General features: G+C 42.4%; 1 protein-coding gene across 1 annotated transcript; it reads left to right on the plus strand.

Annotated features, from left to right (window-relative positions):
- The first annotated feature begins 11,827 nt into the window (after positions 1–11,827).
- Positions 11,828–16,798, plus strand: LOC133139259 (ETS-related transcription factor Elf-3-like). The gene is made up of 9 exons (XM_061258681.1): positions 11,828–11,960; positions 12,199–12,364; positions 12,835–13,068; positions 13,308–13,418; positions 13,767–13,895; positions 14,262–14,354; positions 14,747–14,830; positions 15,618–15,813; positions 16,097–16,798. Exons 2-9 carry the CDS (start codon positions 12,211–12,213, stop codon positions 16,209–16,211), a joined length of 1,116 nt encoding a protein of 371 aa, XP_061114665.1. The 5' UTR covers positions 11,828–11,960; positions 12,199–12,210; the 3' UTR covers positions 16,212–16,798.
- The last annotated feature ends 927 nt before the right edge of the window (positions 16,799–17,725 follow it).

Genomic DNA, 17,725 nt, shown 5'->3' on the forward strand with positions numbered 1-17,725 from the left:
CGAATTCAACTCGAGTCCTCTCAGAGAGCCCGCTGAGGCCAGGAGGGGCTGGAGAGTGGGAAAGCTTTGTCCAAATGTTCCAGCGTAGTGTATTTCACTCAGTTGGCTTCAGTGATTCAAACAGCTTCTTTCACGCAGCGCGTAATTCAACTGTACCAACACCATGGCAAGAGTTATAGTTTCCGAAGCTTGAGCGTGTCCATGGCGACCACTCGCCAGCCGAGGTCTCGCAGCCATGGAGACGGGGAGAGAGGACTGCCATGGCAACAGGTCGAGTGACAGACCCGCCGGCTGTGGCCCAACCCACAAACCTGCCAGGCTCATTTACACTGTTATCACAGTTGCCTGATATTATATGTTATTATTTTAATGCTGCCTGTTTCTTTTATCATTTCAATTTGATTAATTATTTTCTAAATTATTTGAAAACGGCCTTTGCACCAAATATTAATCATTGGCCTTTAAAACAAAAAAGTGTAAAATACTGCTGTAAAATCCAAACTTTTAACAAACATTAGCCTGTCTCCAAATTCTTAAATACATATTTTAGAAAATGACATTTCAATTGAAATGGTCCTTTCAGCTGAAAACCACTTACTTCTTACTCCTTCTGTACACTTTCAATCTGCTGCCTCTATCAGCAGTTACATTATCAGTGAAGACGAGTGAGCCGGTACCTGTGGATACATGCCCAAACCATAACACGCCCACCACCATGTTTCACAGATGAGGGGGCAGATGCCCTGGATCTTGTGCAATTTAGTTTGGCTGCCACACTTGCCATCACTCTGATACAAGCGAATCTTGGTCTCCTCTGTCCACAAGACCTTTCTCCAGAACTCTGCAGGCTCTTTTAGGTACTCCTTAACTGTAACGTGGCCTTCCTGTCTCTGCAAGTGGTGTGCATCCCGCAGCGTAGCCTCTGCTATAGATCTGTTTGTGAAGTCTTCTGCGGACAGTAGTCACTGACACATCCACGCCTGCCTCCAGAGGAAGTGTTTGGGGTCTTTTCCACATTGTGATGAGAATTCTTCCGTCATCAACTGTAGAGGCCTGCCTGTTCCTTTGGGATTACTGAGCTCTCCAGATTCATGACGCCAGACTGGCGATACCAGTGCTCTCTTTTCTTCTTAAAGATGTTCCAAACTGCTGTAAATCGCATTGTACACACCCTCTTTCACTTCAGATTTCAACAGACCAGTTTCATGTCAATTTTCTGCTCCGTCTTTCTGCTCCGTCTCCTCAGAAGTTATTGTGTAATTTAAAACCACAATGTGTGACTAGATATTCTGTAGAAATTCTTATTGGCTGGAAAAGTTGTGTCAAGCTAACATGACCCTGCAAATCATGGCCAAGTATGGGGTATAGATAGTTACATAAGTGTACATTGTTACACTTTACATATGCTTGACATACAGATGTAATCAACCAAAAGCACAAATACAAACTTAGTGTATGTACCAGTTAGAAAAATCACATGGGGTTGTAGCGTCCTATTTTTATTGAGCTGACGGAAATGCGCAGGTCAGCCGAGACTGGATCCAGCATGACTGGATGACAAACAGAGGTGTGCTCCTGTGAGCTCAACTACAATGTGAAGTAATGTGAATAAAGTCAACTGGTTACATCTCATATTAACCCAATATAATGAGGAAACAAGTACCTGAATACATACAATTTTTAAAATGTATTCATTAATTTCCCAAAATGTTCTGTTTGAAGTCAAACTGAAGATATTCTGTACAAAATATCATCAATGTTATGCAAACGGTCTCTTAGCAATCACATAAAAGATTAAAAATAAATTTTCCACAGAGATTGTTGTTGTCGATGAAAATGTTTGATCAAATGTAAAAAAGGAAAGGCAAGAATCAGAACTATGGGGTCACATTATTTACATATACTGTTTACTCCTCTCGTTACTTTGGCCACATGTATGTTCTCCACAACTACTAAAAATCAGCTTGGTTATTGTACCATAAGGTCAAAGACAATTTTTGGCTTTGATGCTATAAATAAATCTCAATAAAACAGAAAAAACCTGTACATAAATTTGATCTTGAATCTCTGACTTGCTTTTGTATATAGTTTGTTGTTTTATTGATTTCATAAAAGTAAAAAATAAAAAGCATAAACGATAGCAAATTGATTGTTCTCCATTGGCTACATTGTATAGGCAGGGCTACAGTTACCAGGGTATCCTTATTGTTGCGACCAGCAACTCACAGTCCTGGAGGGCTGAGAACTGCTGGGGTCAGAGAAAAATAAAACCAATCTAGCTGGAGGACTAAATCTCAGGACAGTGACAGAAACCTGACCAGGCCCAGGGAAGAATGTGGCCCAGAGCCCCACCGGATGGGGAAACCTTGGCTAACTGTCTTCCCCATGGTCTGGCCAGGTAACAGGCCCTTTCTTGGACTGGAAACCGATGCATTCTGGACCTATAGACCTACTGTATGCTGTGTGTGCACTGCAAATGACAACAAAACAAGTCAGTCTAAACATGTATCTTAGGCTTGCTATCTTTTTCTACTTGAAAATAAAATAAAATCTTAAGTCTTATCACAAGACTGAAAATGCTTGTAAGAACGCTTGGAATGCAATGTATCTTACCCACAATAAAGGTCTGGTGATCTGATTCTGTACTGCAGAGAAGCGGTAATGGTGGATTCGAACAGGAGTGGCACAAACTAGTACCCAGAGATCAGGCCGGGGAATCTAACACATTACCGACAGCAACACCATCTCCCTACCCGCACACACCGTTATAGCAGCCAAGCTGGAACAAATGTATCTACACCCAACCAAAAAATGACATAGTTGACCCAGGTCTGATCTCCATAAGGAGTAGCCCTGTGTTCATCATGAAATACACAAGTTCAAGTTGTGCAACTGGTTTCTGACTGAACAGCTGATTGACTGTAATCTTAAGTCTATATTACCAGTAAACAGGAACACCTAATCCTTCTGCTTCATGCTTTACTGATATTATACTATTCACAAACCGGCATACAGCCGAAAGCTAGCACAACGTAGGTTAGACTTTGGCCATGCTTTTGTATATTTATTAATTGTATATTTATCATATTTTTGTATATTTACAATTACATGATCAAGGTTCTGCACTTAAATTGTATTTAACTCTAAACTCTGTCAAACTGCAAGAGATCAAGTCACTGAGCATGGCCATCTGCTAATTAATATTATTAGCTATTGCTTATCTGCTTAGAAACACACTTTCTTTAAGCAACCTTTTTTAGAAACTGCCTTTTGTCTCCAGTGGAGCGCAGACATTGTTTCGTCTTTATTCGTGAAAATGTTACTTTGTCTTGGCTCTTGGTGCTGTGCGATGTGGAGATAAGCCGTCGCTGTTATTGTGGGGCAGTAGAGGGTCTGTGTGCTGACCTCAGCAGTATTGTCTGGGTCCTCCGGCCCCAGAATCCCTGCACACCGTCTGGGACAGGAAGCTGGCCCCGTAGGCGTGGGGAGAGACCACACCTCTTTCTGTGCCAGACCGGAAACATCAGAAGCTGGAAGGGCAATCGGGGTGGAGATGGCGTGTGTTTACACCCTGTGCCTGAAGTCGTGGGAAGACCTCGATGTATATCCTGGTCACTGTTCTGACACTGTTCACTGTTCATTTCTCTCATATACAAGGCAGTTTCCTTGGCTTTTGTAGTAATTAACCCATTACTTTCCCCACACAGACAAAATACAGGAAAAATAATTCAGGATGAGTTCTGGATAATGGTCCTCTCTTAATCCGTTTGGCTCCTTTTGAGTTGTTTTTACCTCATCATAAAACTGTTAGGGTTAAATAGCAGGAGTCATTTCGTTTCCTGGAAGGTTTTTTTGCCCCATGAGAGAAAAAGTTTATCAATTCAGCCCCATGCATTTTCCATGGGCCAAGCCATCGTCTCATACCACCCCACCCCCCCACCCCCTTTCCCATCCTTTCACACACTGCACAGCTCAAAAATAACTTTAAAAGCTTTTGGTCATAAAGAAAATCCTCTGCTTATCCCAACTAATACCTTGAATCAGCCGACTGGAGATTTTATTCTTTTTGTTCATATTCTTGACAACCGAATGTTACACACGGCTACACCCTGACATCTGAGTCACTACGGCAGCCATAAAAGGGAAGTTGCTTTCACCCAAACGGACGACTCATGACCTGATTTAGAAATGGCCGTCAGCTTGAGCGTCTGACCCCTGACCACTGACTGGGCTTTCAACTGTCGCTGTCTCAATTGGGCCATGCAGCTAACTGGACCCAGACATCGGGTTTTGCTATATAAAGGCAACCATGGGGCAGCTATCTCAGATTAGAGAGTATCCACCACTTGGCCTGTTTTTGTGATGTCAGTATGGTGCGTAACCGCTTTGACCACATCTTTCTGAAATCGTATTAGCTGTGTGTGAGAAGTCTTTTCAGCACAGAATCTGAATGCATACTTTGGTAAGTCTCTGTAAGACTCCTACACACAACTCTTAAACCTGTTACATTGTGCAAGACTGCCTTTACAAGGAATTCACCACTGTTTGACTGAGTAAGAATTGTCACATGCTATGTCACTTCCCACTTAGCAAACAAGGATCTCTGGGTCTCTGAGTGTGAGATGCAGGGGAGAGAGGGAGGGAGAAATGGAGGGAGAGACAGACAGAGAGAGAAGGAAAGTGTGTGTATGTGAGTATGTGCATGTGCGGACAGCTCTGTGAATCATTTGTAGTTTGTGTGTAGAGAGAGAAAGAGAGAGTGAGTGAGTGTGTGTGTGTGCTAGTGTACAGCTCTGTGAATGATTTGTAGTTTGTGTGTATGGTAGATGGTATCATAATTAGAGCCTCTGGCTCCTGGAAGCACATCCTGTTTGCACACAGAGACCGGTGATCCTGAACCAGGCACATAACAATGGGAGTTGGGACATTCTAGTACTCCTCACATCTCCATTAGAAAGTTATTTTATACCTGCTTAAAATATTTACATTTATATATTTGGTACTTAATATGTGTGACCATGAGAAAATTACATGCATCAAATTTTGCTAGTAGCTCAATACATTGTATTTAGCGAAACCATATTGGAATTGTTCTGATTATTTGTATTAGTAACTCACTACTGTTATTCAAAAGTCAACTTTATTATTATTATACATCCCTAGCAACCATCTAGCATCACCTTAGCGACCACCTAGCAATACCCTTGAAACGTCCTAGCAATACCTAAGCAATAACCTAGCAACACCCTAGAAACCACCTTGCAACACCCAACAACACCTTAGTCAATCACCTAGCAACACCCTGGAAGTATTCAACATTTTGGTCTGTACTTTATGACTTGTCAGGCCTACAAATGATCTTACTTTGGCAAATACAAATGCATGCACTGATCATGATTTCTACCATATTTCAATTGCAATTGCAATTGCAAAAACCAGTAGAAAACAGCTAATTTGAAAGTTACAAACATTGTGTGTTCAGAGATGCTCTCCTGCATATCACTGTTGTAATGTGTGGTTATTTGCCTTACCTTTGCCTTGTCAGCTTCGACCAGACTGAGCATTCTCCTCTGACCTCTCTCATTAACAAGGCATTTCTGTCTGCAGAACTGCTGCTCACTGGATGCATTTTTCTTGTCGTACCATTCTCTGCAAACTCTAGAGATTGTGGTGTGTGAAAATACCAGCTCAGCAGTTACTCAAATACACAGAGATATGAGATACTCAGAGATACTCAAACCACCCTGTTTGACACCAATACTCATTCCACAGTCAAAGTCACTTAGATCACATTTCACACATTAGGGCTTATCAATTTAAAGGTACAATAGGTCATTTCGGACTTGTAATGGTCAAGAGAGGAATAGCAGCAACAAACAACTTCAAACCACAACACTGTTTATCCCTACCCCTTCTCTGTAAACGCACTGTTGTTGAAACCCCATTGGATGTGGCAATTAGAACCAATTTTCAACCAATGAGCTTGAATTATTGTACAGCTGTACAATGTTTTGTTCCAGGGTGCCGGCCCGTCAACTGTATATTTTGAAACCCAAATTTAAGGACTATAGACACAGGCAGAGGGTGAGTCAACATGTCAGTGAGCCTTTTTCAATGATAGGAAGGGCTTCACAATGGTCTTGTAACAATGTTTTAACACACATATTATATTAATCTTACTTATTGTACCTTTAATTTCCTGTCTTTTGAGGCTTCCAACAAATTAAAAAACAAATGTGCAATTATTATAATATTTAAGTTGCCACTGAAATTAAAATTTTGATTAAAATGTTTTAAGTGTTTGTTATAACCAAAGAAAGGTGTTGTACCGCATGAAAAACACATGGAAACCAATATAATTAATATTATTTTCAAATAAGATACTCATATTGTACATAGTGCATGTATTGCCTGATGAAACATTCTGTATTAGAGATTGTGAATTTCAGATAAGGCGTCATGATAAACAGCCGCCATTCTTACACTTGTACCCCTTCAACAAGAAACCAAAAGCAAATAATATATGTCCATAAATGGTCATTCACTTGATAAATACAATAAATATATATTTAGAAAACATAATTATCAGTAAAGAAATTGCTTTTATAAACCAGGTTTATTAGAGAAATACATAAGACTTGAAAATTGACAGCACGATGTTGCCCTCTTTAGGCACATCATAATATGACATTAAAATAACTTCAGCTGAGTAGTGCTTGTTTGATACTACCAGTGGAAATCAAGAACAAATAGACTTCTATCAAAGTCCTTGAGCCTCTTTAGCAATTTTCTGCTTATCTTAAATGAGTTTCACAGTCAACTGCCATTTTCCCATTAATGTAAAGCAGCTGGTGCTAACCTATCCCAGCATTCATAGCACACCGTTATCAAAGCCTGTTGCCCCATTTGGCTGGTGATTTTACACATATTATTTCTAAGTAAACATTCATTGTCCCGCATGATGAGTCAGAGGTGCATGGAACCAGCATCACGTGCTTCAGTGTGTCCCCTGTTCTCCGACAAAAAGGGAATAACGAATGCAGCAACATCTTTCCCTCCTTAAAATACATTTTGGCTTTGAAAACAGCTATTATTAGGTGATTTCTAGAAAGTGAGTCATCAGGTATCTCCTGTATTGTTCCTATAGCTATAATTTCGGACCTTTTAACATTAGCCATTTACCCACCCAAATGCAGTATATAAAAAAACTATGGGATTCTGAGGAACAGACTTGACAAACTCGTCCATTTCCCATGGAATGACTCCTTATGCAACCTTTCAGTCATCTGGTACTTCCCAAATTTTAAAATTACATATGAATATTCAAGAGGAAACACTTTGTAAATTGGTGCTAGTATCATAAAAAAATATTTTTCCCAAAATTGATGCAGTTGCCTGCATTTTCATCAGAACATTTTTCTGCTTGAAAAAAACATTAATTCCCATTGTAATAGACCTAATGTGAGTTGCCAAGTAAACCAACCCCACCCTCTTAGCTAACTATTGACCAGTACTTGAGAGCTATTGACCAACAGCTGGAACCTAAAGGCAAGCGATTGGACCCTGACCTGTGTATGTTGTACGACTGTAACCATAAATCTACAAACAAAAGAAAAACAGAAAAAGGTCCCTGTCCTCGTGCCAGCGTTCCTGCAGGAGGCCCACCCTGAGCCAACGGCCGCGGAGCAGCTCCGCACTGACTGCGTCCACAAGTGAACTGCACCCAAAGGAAGAAACAAACCTGCCGTAAAATCCAGCTATGCCAGCTTGACCAGCTTGACCAGCTCAATTTTCATGCTGGTCAAGCTGGCATAGCTGGATTTTACGGCAGGCTTGTTTCTTCCACTGCCGTTCCTTTGGGTGCACTTCTGGGAACACAGGGTCGCAGATCTGGGAAGGTGTGCGGGAGAATGAATGTTTACTTAGAAATAATTGTTTGAGCTGGTCAAGCTGGTCATAACACTGGTCTAACTGGGTATGAGCTGGTCAACCAGCATGGTCAAGCTGGTCATAAACTGGTCTTGCTGGGTATGAGCTGGTCAATCAGCATGGTCAAGCTGGTCATAAAGCTGGACTAGCTGGGTATCAACCAGGTAGTACTGGTAGCTTGTCTGAACTGGTAGCTGGTTAACCCGCTGTTTCAGAGAGTCAGAATAAGAGATGGAGGAGGGCTAGGAGTTCTCAAACACCATTCCAGCCTTGGTCCTTACAATACTGCCCATCTGATCACCTTTTGACACCCTTCACTGATTCCACCAGCATGTATGTTATCATCTGGGACAACAGTCTCCACCAGGCTCCTCTGGTCCATAACAGATTCCTCGCCCCAGACCTTCCAAAAATTCTCACCATTTCTGAACCCAACTTTTTTTTTTTCTTGGTGATGGAAGGTTTATGACTGGAAGCCACACACAGATGCCCCCTCTACAGGCAATGAAGGAGGCATGTGGTGATATTCCTGTTCAGTAGATTCACCCCAGGGTCAGACAAGTAATGCCAGGAGATCACACTGCTTGGCCAGGGAAAACATTGACTGTGATGCGGATGAGGTTCTGTGGCCAGACAGGAACAAAAGGCAGGATGCAGCCAATTTTTCAATAACTGGATTTTCCAGCAGGGATGTAATTTAGGAATCTCACAATTTCTGTATTTCTATTATTGCATTTTATGCAAATTGTTTACTTTTGTGTTTGCTGGCTAATTAAAATGTTTTTTTTAAAATTAAAAATAATCTATTCTATTCTATTTTAAGATGCTACCTTGCAAGCTTGAAAGTTAAACAACAAATCCTATTGCTAAATAACTGATATAAATGATCTGGAGGATTACCACGTGAAATAACCACTGAATCATCATAGCCAAGCAATTTAATTTAGCCTTCAGCCTGTTTTACACACTTATGTAATCTATCAACATGAAAACATGAGAATATGCCTGTGGATTTTAATTTACAAAATTTTAACAAATGTAACACAAATGTATGTTCTAACAAATGACATTAAATAATAAAAATGGAATTAGTATGCTATAATTAACCCACATATACACTCAGTGAGCACTTTATTAGGTATTTATTACTATTTATAGACTTCTTAAATCTTCTGCTGCTGTAGCCTATCCACTTAGAAGTTTGAAGTGTTGTGTGTTCAGAGATGCTCTTTTACATACCACTGTTGTAATGTGTGGTTATTTGTGTTATTTGCGTCAGCTTCGACCAGTCTGGCCCTTCTCCCTTGACCAATTTGATTAACATGGCATTTCCATCCGCAGAACTGCTGCACACTGGATTTTCTTTTTCCCACACTATTCTGAGTAAACTCTAGAGACTGTTGTGCGTGAAAGTCCCAGGAGATTAGCAGTTTCAGAAATACTCAGACCAGCCCGTCTGGCACCAATAATCATGCCATGGTCGAAATCACTGAGATCACATTTTTTCCACATTCTGATGGTTGATGTGAACATTAACTAAAGCTCCTGAACCATATCTGCATGATTTTTGGCATTGCACTGTTGCCGCACAATTGGCTGATTAGATAATGGCATGAATAAGTAGGTGTCCAGGTGTTCCTCCCTCCTGATTTCCCCCGCCCCCCCTTTCTAATATCCCTATCCTCCTTGTCTAACCCCCCAAAAAAAAAGAAAAACAACTGAACACCAGATGGCAGCAGCGAGTAATATCAGGACCCAGGTCGCGTCCCGTCCCGTCACTCATGGGTTAATTAGGATAATCAGTATTTGAATATATTTTCCATGACATGAACTGAAACCCTTAGGCTACACCCAAATAAAAACAGTATTTATATGTGTCCCTAGAATTTACATGCTGTGAAAATGAAGACGTTTCTGCAGGTGTTCTCACCCTTTTCTGATCCTGGAGGAATTCCATGCGGAGTGGGAGGGGAGAATGCGGGTGTGGACTAGGGGGCAATTGCAGACCCCCTACAGTACCTTCTCGGGTCCACACATGTTCAGTGTTAAATAAACATTTTGTATTCTCTTTGGTATTACAAAATAGTAGAGTATATTATTTGCGTTTAATATATTTTAATAACATATTTAAATCTGTATGTTTTGCCTGTTATTGATTAAAATAACCCCAATTACTGGTGGTTAAAAGTGGGCAAAACTAAGAATAAATAGATAATTATATTAAATATGATCGCTCAATTTACAGATAATTCAAATAGAATGATACTTTTAGTAATTCCACATAAAAAGTTGATTATTTCCCATGTGTCAAATTATTATACTACGTTTTTGACTATTATGTTACACATAGGGGAACATTTTTTTTCTAATTCAACATGCATTATCAGGTTCAGTGAATGGAAAGGGTTGATTTTATGTAATGGAGTCGTATTTACATTTAAGCATTAATGTCTTGAATCGAGTCAGATGACAGATTTCAATTAACCGTGACAAATATGTCAAACATATGAACTCTGGCACAGTGTAGGCTTGCGTGAAAATACAGCGGTACTAAACCAGCTCAGCTCCTGTTCTGCAAGTATAACCCGTTGCTGCAGATTTTTACCAGTTTAGAGGCGGAGTTTCCTCCCACCGTGACTGAGAAACCGGTTTCTGGGGGCGGGGCCGCGCTGAGCCCGCGCCGAGCGTGAGGCGAGTTTACGTCATGCCTCGTTCGTGAGTGACCTCGTCAGTAATGCTAACAAAACTGCAGTCTCATATGACACCGGATGACACAGGAATTACATCAGATAATTAATAATTAATCCCCCTGTGTTTGTTTTACAGTTTCACGGAAACTGTACCCGCATCTTACTTTTGTTTTTTTAATTGGACACCTTCCTGCAGGGCAAACGCCTTCCAGAGTTGAGCCATATTTAAGCCTAGGAGCAGTTCTGCAACAAACACTTAACCTGAGCTGACGATATCCTGTTTGGGAAAGCAAATTTCAAGGGAAGGGATTAGTGAATCTTGAACCACCCCATGAACACAATTGAGGAGTTCATGGGAAGGTGGAGGAGGGCTACGTTTACGCTTCTCGTTAATGTTTGGTTAATGTTTGAATGGGTTTTATGGTTATGGCTGGGGTTTCAAAGGGTGCAGAATTTAATCATATGATGTTGAAATGAGTATGGCCTAAAAACAGCGATAACATTACACAACCATCTGCTATTAGTGTGCTATGATCATGTAAAGTGTACTTCTAAATACCTTCAAAAGAATACACATGAAAATCAATTTCTGTGTGTGTGTGTGTGTGTGTGAGTGGACTGGTGTGTGCGTGCATGCCTGTGTGTGCGTGTGTGTGTGCGTGTGCATGTCTGTATGTGTGTGCACATGTGCACGAGTATTAGTTCATAATTATTGTTCAAGTATATCAAATTGATGTAAAATGTTGCACTTCTTGTGCTTTGGATTGTAAAGATTTAACAGTCAGAAAAGCCAAAACAAGTCAAAGGCCTTTGGTAAACATTGACACAAATTACTTCACCTCACAACTTGAGTGGGGAATGAGAGGGGAAAATCAAAACCAACAAAAGTTGGATCGATCACGAGGGTTTGGCAGCTAAAAATACACCTGGCAGAGAAGCCGATTTCTCGAGCAGGTCAATGGCCGCCCATAAAATGACGAGGCGTTCACAGGGCAGGAGGGTCCTGGCTGTGCCCCGGGCTCACATGGGGTTGTAATGGAAAGAGATCAGGGGCAGGGGCAGGGGCAGGAGTGCAGGAGGCCGGCCCCGTTCCTGGGAAAAAAGGTGTGCTGTTCCGGCGGTTTCCGTGGAATTCCCCTCTGACTTACCTGAGCCCTGCCCCTTTCGCTAAAAAAAGCCCCGTATAAGAGCAGGTGAGCAGCCACAAAGCAGAGCCATAACGGGACTCAGGAATATAAGCAGCTGCAGAGCGGATCTGCAAATCAGAGCGAATCACACCGTCAGGCAGACACACATATCTCACAGAGTGGATTATTTGCTCTCTGTTTTCGTTTTGAGGAGGTAGGTAGGCTCAATGTTTATTTTGTGCTGTAACTGTGAATACTTCACTAATATTAAACTGGTTTTAAGAAAAAAAACAAAAAAAAACATTTAACACAGTGAATGCATGATCGAATGCATGACTTGAAGAAGCATTGACATCAAAATGCCATGGGCTCCAATTTTCAGACCCTTTTTTAAACGGAGACGTTGTTATCCTGCGATTGTTGGACAGACACTTACCCGATACGTTTTCCAGTAAGCAGATGAGATGTGGGAGTCCAGTGACCTGAGTGCCATCCTCACCAGTGCAAACTGGGCCGTGTACCAGCCCGGCACCACTGAACCTGCGGCTGCAGAACCCTGCACTGGCCAGCTGGGCTGCCCGGCCAGTTCACACGTCGGTTCGGTTTACGATGTACTCGGTAAGAGTAACAGCACGCCGTGTTTCACACTGCCTCAGTATTACTGCGCCTCCGTTATGGGATATTATTGAGCTCCGTCGTGTTTTCTCAGACATGTGCATGTTTTTCACTGAATAACGGTTATTCGCATTGTTGCTAAGATAGTATGTTCTCTCAAGCCTCTTTTGTTTTGTTCGAGCTCAAGGCAGGTTACCCCATTTTAGTGAAGATTTTCTCTTGCAGACATCGAAATGTTCAGTCCACAGTGGTCATGTGACGAAAGTAGGCCATGATAGGTCAAGCACAAGAACCTTTCCTGTTGACTGCAGTGCAAAAAAAAGCCATGTCTCAGCAGCATATCACATGAGTCACAAACAGAAGAAGAAACTGACAGTGAAAGAGTACAAACAGAAGTTGGTCAGGAGAAAGTTTAAACCGTACCCAACAAAGCCCACAGCCCTTATGATGTGTGTTATTTTCATTCCTTTCAGAGTCTGATAAATGGTATGAGAAGCCCCCCCAACACTGGACCAGAGGGAACATCCTGGAGTGGATCAGTCATCACGTGGAGGAGAGCCAGTTTGACGCCCGCGCGCTGGACCTGGCCAGCTGCTCCATGGATGGACCAACGCTGTGCCAGCTGTCCCGCGACGCCCTCCTCTCCACCTTCGGATCGCTGGGGGAGAGGCTGTTCCAGAACCTCCTGGAGCTCAAAGCCCAATATGGTGAGACTCGGCAGATGTTCCTATCCAACCCGATCCAATACTGCTCTGTCTGACCCAATCGAGTACTGCTCTGTCTGACCCAATCGAGTACTGCTCTGTCTGACCCTAGTCTTCATTAGAATATGTGATCATGCAAAAGATAATGAACCAACATTTTCCACATCAAAGTGTATATGTGCTCTAAACGGTTGCAAGAATCTCAGGACCTTCTAACAGATGTAATGTGTGGTTTGTTTCAGGTGAAGGTGATTTGAAGATGACCTGCGACTTCTTCGACAGTTTGTTCGAGGGGTATCCAGAAATCTTGAACGTGAGCGGAGGGGACAGCAGTTATGGCCTCCTGACCTCAGGTTAGACAGGGTATTCTTTCCTCTTCTGATGGCTGAAGTGGGCTCTTTTTTTCGTATGTGTACTTAATGTTGCGATTCTCGCTTTCTCATCATCATACTTGCCTCTAGAATCACATACATTAGCAATCGCATGAACACGTGCACACACACACGTGGCTCCAAATTAAAACACTGCTCCAAAGTCTGTCCAAAGAGTTCAGTACGTGACTCAAGTCAATATGGCTCTGGCTGCCAGCCATTGGCTGTAATGCAGAGCTGACTAAGTTCATGTGAATCTCAGCTTAGAATGAAAGCAGCATCTAAACTGTCCATATTGTTGTTTTGTCATTGGTCCCGTGCCCATTGCAGATGAAAGGTCTGATGTCTGCAGCTACGCTCAAAATGGCGTAAAGATGTTTGGGGATATGACACCCTCCAGTGACAATGGCTACGAATCAGGACGCACGTCACCTGGCAGTCTGGACAACTCTATCACAGGTGAGTAGCTCTTCAATCACATGACCATACGAGCAGGCGTACCAATAGGATCACGTCTGGGAGGTCACGCTGGAGCTGTGCAATGTGCACAGCAGACCTGGATCAAACATGTCTTGGAACCTATCAAATACTCTCAAAAAGGGTGAACCCCACCTTCTTGTCCTCTTGGTTGGTTCAATTGCACCAGGCAAGATCAATCGAGCACAGAAAAGCATTTGGATCCAAAACAATGACGTATTTGACCCAGGTCTGGTGAGGAGAGTCACAAGGGCAGCTTGGGTGGCATGGTGCTGCGCTAGTCTCAGCCGAGCGTGAGTGTGCAGCATGTTTCGATAACGGTTGTTCTCATTCCTGCACGTCCTTTAGGGGCGCTGGGCTTCCGGAACCCCAACTCTCCTTCCTCTCTGGGGAGCGACTCTGACCAGGACCTCACCGAGGAACCGTTCCCAAATGACACAGGTGAGTTTCCCCCTCTAAACCCCGGGAGAGACCTCGCAAACTCATTTTTCTCCTCTTGCAAGTGAAAGAAATGGAAAACAGGCAGTACTCCTGAATAATAATGGTCTAAACAAACAAAGGCCCAGTTTCATGTCTTCATTGTGAAGGAATGTGCTTTAAAAAACCAGCTGTGCTAACGTTTGACTACTAACACATTCAGATTAGCCTCCTTTGTCTTTCTTTAAACCTGGTTAGCAGACCTTAAAATCCCCTTTGTTTGCCTTATGTGCCACATGAGCTCGGTTATCTCTGCCTGGGTCTCACAAATATTTGTTTGAGCTGAAACTGAAGAAGAGGTGATTTTGCCTGGAGGTTTTGGCTTCTGATATTCAGCCATGTTGTGCTCTTGACAGAGGGAGAGCTGAAGCGACGAAGAGGGAGACCCAAGAAACGCAGTCTTGGGACTGAGCCTGTCAGGGGCAAGAAAAACAAATATGGTGAGTTCCAATTTTTGATTTTACAGGTCTGCTGCATCCCTGGTGGAAAAAAAACCAGCTCAAGCTAGGTTTTGAAACAGCTGGTAGCTGGTTGACCAGTTACCAGGCTATGCTGGTTGACCAGCTCATACCCAGCTACACCAGCTTATGACCAGCTTGGCCATGCTGGTTGACCAGCTCATACCCAGCTACACCAGCTTATGACCAGCTTGGCCAGCTCAGTTTTTAAGCTGGTCAAGCTGGCACAGCTAGATTGTACAGAAGGGATGGCATCTACCATTTCAGAAACAGAATCGGCAGCCAAGCTGCCCTTCCCAATTGGTCCTTCAGAGGATTGGGAACCAACACCCTCTGATTGCCACATCAGCAGTGCACAATTTGTGAGTGAATAGCTAACCTTCACTTTATAGAAAATTCATTTTTAAAGATTTAGGTCTGTACAGAAGATCACAGAGCACTGCAATTTAGACCACACATGCACGTACATGTACATATTTACTGTGGTCATTCACTCATGTTTAATGAATTAATTTCACAATTTAAAAGCGATATTTCATAACATGACATTATCTTAGCAGATAGTAATCCATACAAAATGGTCGAGACACAAAAACACAAGCAAGTCAGCAGGCTTACTTCCATTGTGGTGTTCTTAACATTCAAACATAGGCATGACAAAAGACACACAAAGACGGTACAATTACCGCAATACGGATGGGCACGGCAGGACAGTACAAATTGGGGTCAGTGTGGACGGACACTGATGTGTCTGTGGATGTGCCCACAGCTGCTAGGGGAACACACCTCTGGGAGTTCATCAGGGACATCCTGGTCCACCCTGAGCAGAACAACGGCCTCATGAAGTGGGAGGACCGCAGAGAAGGGGTCTTCAAGTTCCTAAAGTCCGAGGCGGTGGCCAAACTCTGGGGCCAGAGGAAGAGGAACAGCAGCATGAACTACGAGAAGCTCAGCCGTGCCATGAGGTAAGCCGGGGTGGGGGCAGATACCTGAGCCAGTGTGTCTGTGTGCAGGTACTTCTGTTAGACACAGATACCTGACCCAGTCTGTCTGTGTGCAGGTACTTCTGTTAGACACAGATACCTGACCCAGTCTGTCTGTGTGCAGGTACTTCCGTTAGACACAGATACCTGAGCCAGTGTGTCTGTGTGCAGGTACTTCTGTTAGACACAGATATCTGACCCAGTGTGTCTGTGTGCAGGTACTTCTGTTAGACACAGATATCTGACCCAGTGTGTCTGTGTGCAGGTACTACTATAAGAGACAGATACTGGAGCGGGTGGATGGCCGGCGACTGGTGTACAAGTTTGGGAAGAATTCCAGTGGCTGGAGAGACAGAGAAGTGGGTTTCTATGGAGACTAAGACTAACCCCTGAGGCTCAGATCGACAGGTCGCCCGGGGAACAGAGGGGAGTGACCCTGCTGCCAAACACAAACACTGCAAACATCTTCTCACATAGGGGGGGAGGTGCAGCACAAGACTGTAAGCCAATTTTTTGGCTAATGTTAATGTTGATGTATTTAACACGTGTTTGTCCACAAATTCTCAGAGTCACTGCAGAGTACTGGACAGACTGTATGAAATAGTGGGAGACACGTGCTTTCATCAAAGCATGGATGATTTCTCAGCGTAGATAGACCCATGAGACTAACTTATCACAGACGACTTCAGTTGTCTTATTTGAATTAAAAAATATGATTTAACTGTGAATCAATTGCTTTTGTTTAGAAATAAGTACTATCTACAATACTCAATAAATATCTATAAGTGTACAAATATGTATATATTTTTGTATTTTCATGTGACATTACACTTTGCATTAATGACATGGCTGTAATTTGATTTCTTGATTGATTATATTTTGTACGAGCTCATGTATGATTTAAAATGTTGCATCTTTGTTTTTTATGGTAAAGTGACTCCCTTAATAAACACAATTTCATGCAAAATTGTTTGTTACAATGTACTCTGTATTTTTAATAGAAAGATGCTGTCCTCACCAAACAGTAAGGGACAAACCTACAAAGAAAATTGTCACAGCCCCAAAACATTTGCTATATTGCGATGATATTCCACATACATTAATCACCAATTTACTAAGGCTGGCTCTACCTTTAACATCTCGTCCAAAAGACGGCCTCTCCCACATTACACTGTCCCCATCACTGCACTGGGGCATTGGGGTTTATTTGACCAGAGGGAAGACCCCCCCTCTCAAGTAAATAAGAAAGGAAGCCAGGCGAAAGACAGGGGCGGGTGGTCCAACTGATTAAAGAATATTAACATTGATCGGACAACAGGTGCAACAATCCCTGAAAAATGACCAGTTCATGGGGCCAGTTGATGCACACCCCCGCAAATCACATCCTAAAAATGATTTTGACCCATTGCAACTTTTAGTGAATTCTATGTGGATATTGTTATACTTTTGCATTGAAAAATCTGTCCTTTAGTAAACATGGCCCTCTAAGAAAATTTTTTACATCGATGTGCAACTAAGTATCACTGCTCAAATTAATGAATTAAATATGGAATAAAATGTTACATTATTACAACATACACTCAATGACTACTTTATTAGGTATTTATTAGACTTATTTTTTACTTATTTCTTCTGCTGCTGTAGCCTATCCACTTAGATGCGTTGTGTTCAGAAATGCTCTTCTGCATACCACTGTTGGAATGTCTGGTTATTTGCATTACTGTCACCTTCCTGTCAGCTTAGACCAGTCTGGCCCTTCTTCTTTGACCTCTCACATGAACAATGTGTTTCTGCCCACAGAACTGCTACTCACTACATGTTTTTTTGTTTTTCGCACCATACTCTGCAAACTCTAGAGACTGCAGTGCATGAAATATTCTGAGTTTCTGAGATA

Source organism: Conger conger, chromosome 10, assembly GCF_963514075.1.
Source record: "Conger conger chromosome 10, fConCon1.1, whole genome shotgun sequence".
Taxonomy (NCBI): Eukaryota; Metazoa; Chordata; class Actinopteri; order Anguilliformes; family Congridae; genus Conger; species Conger conger.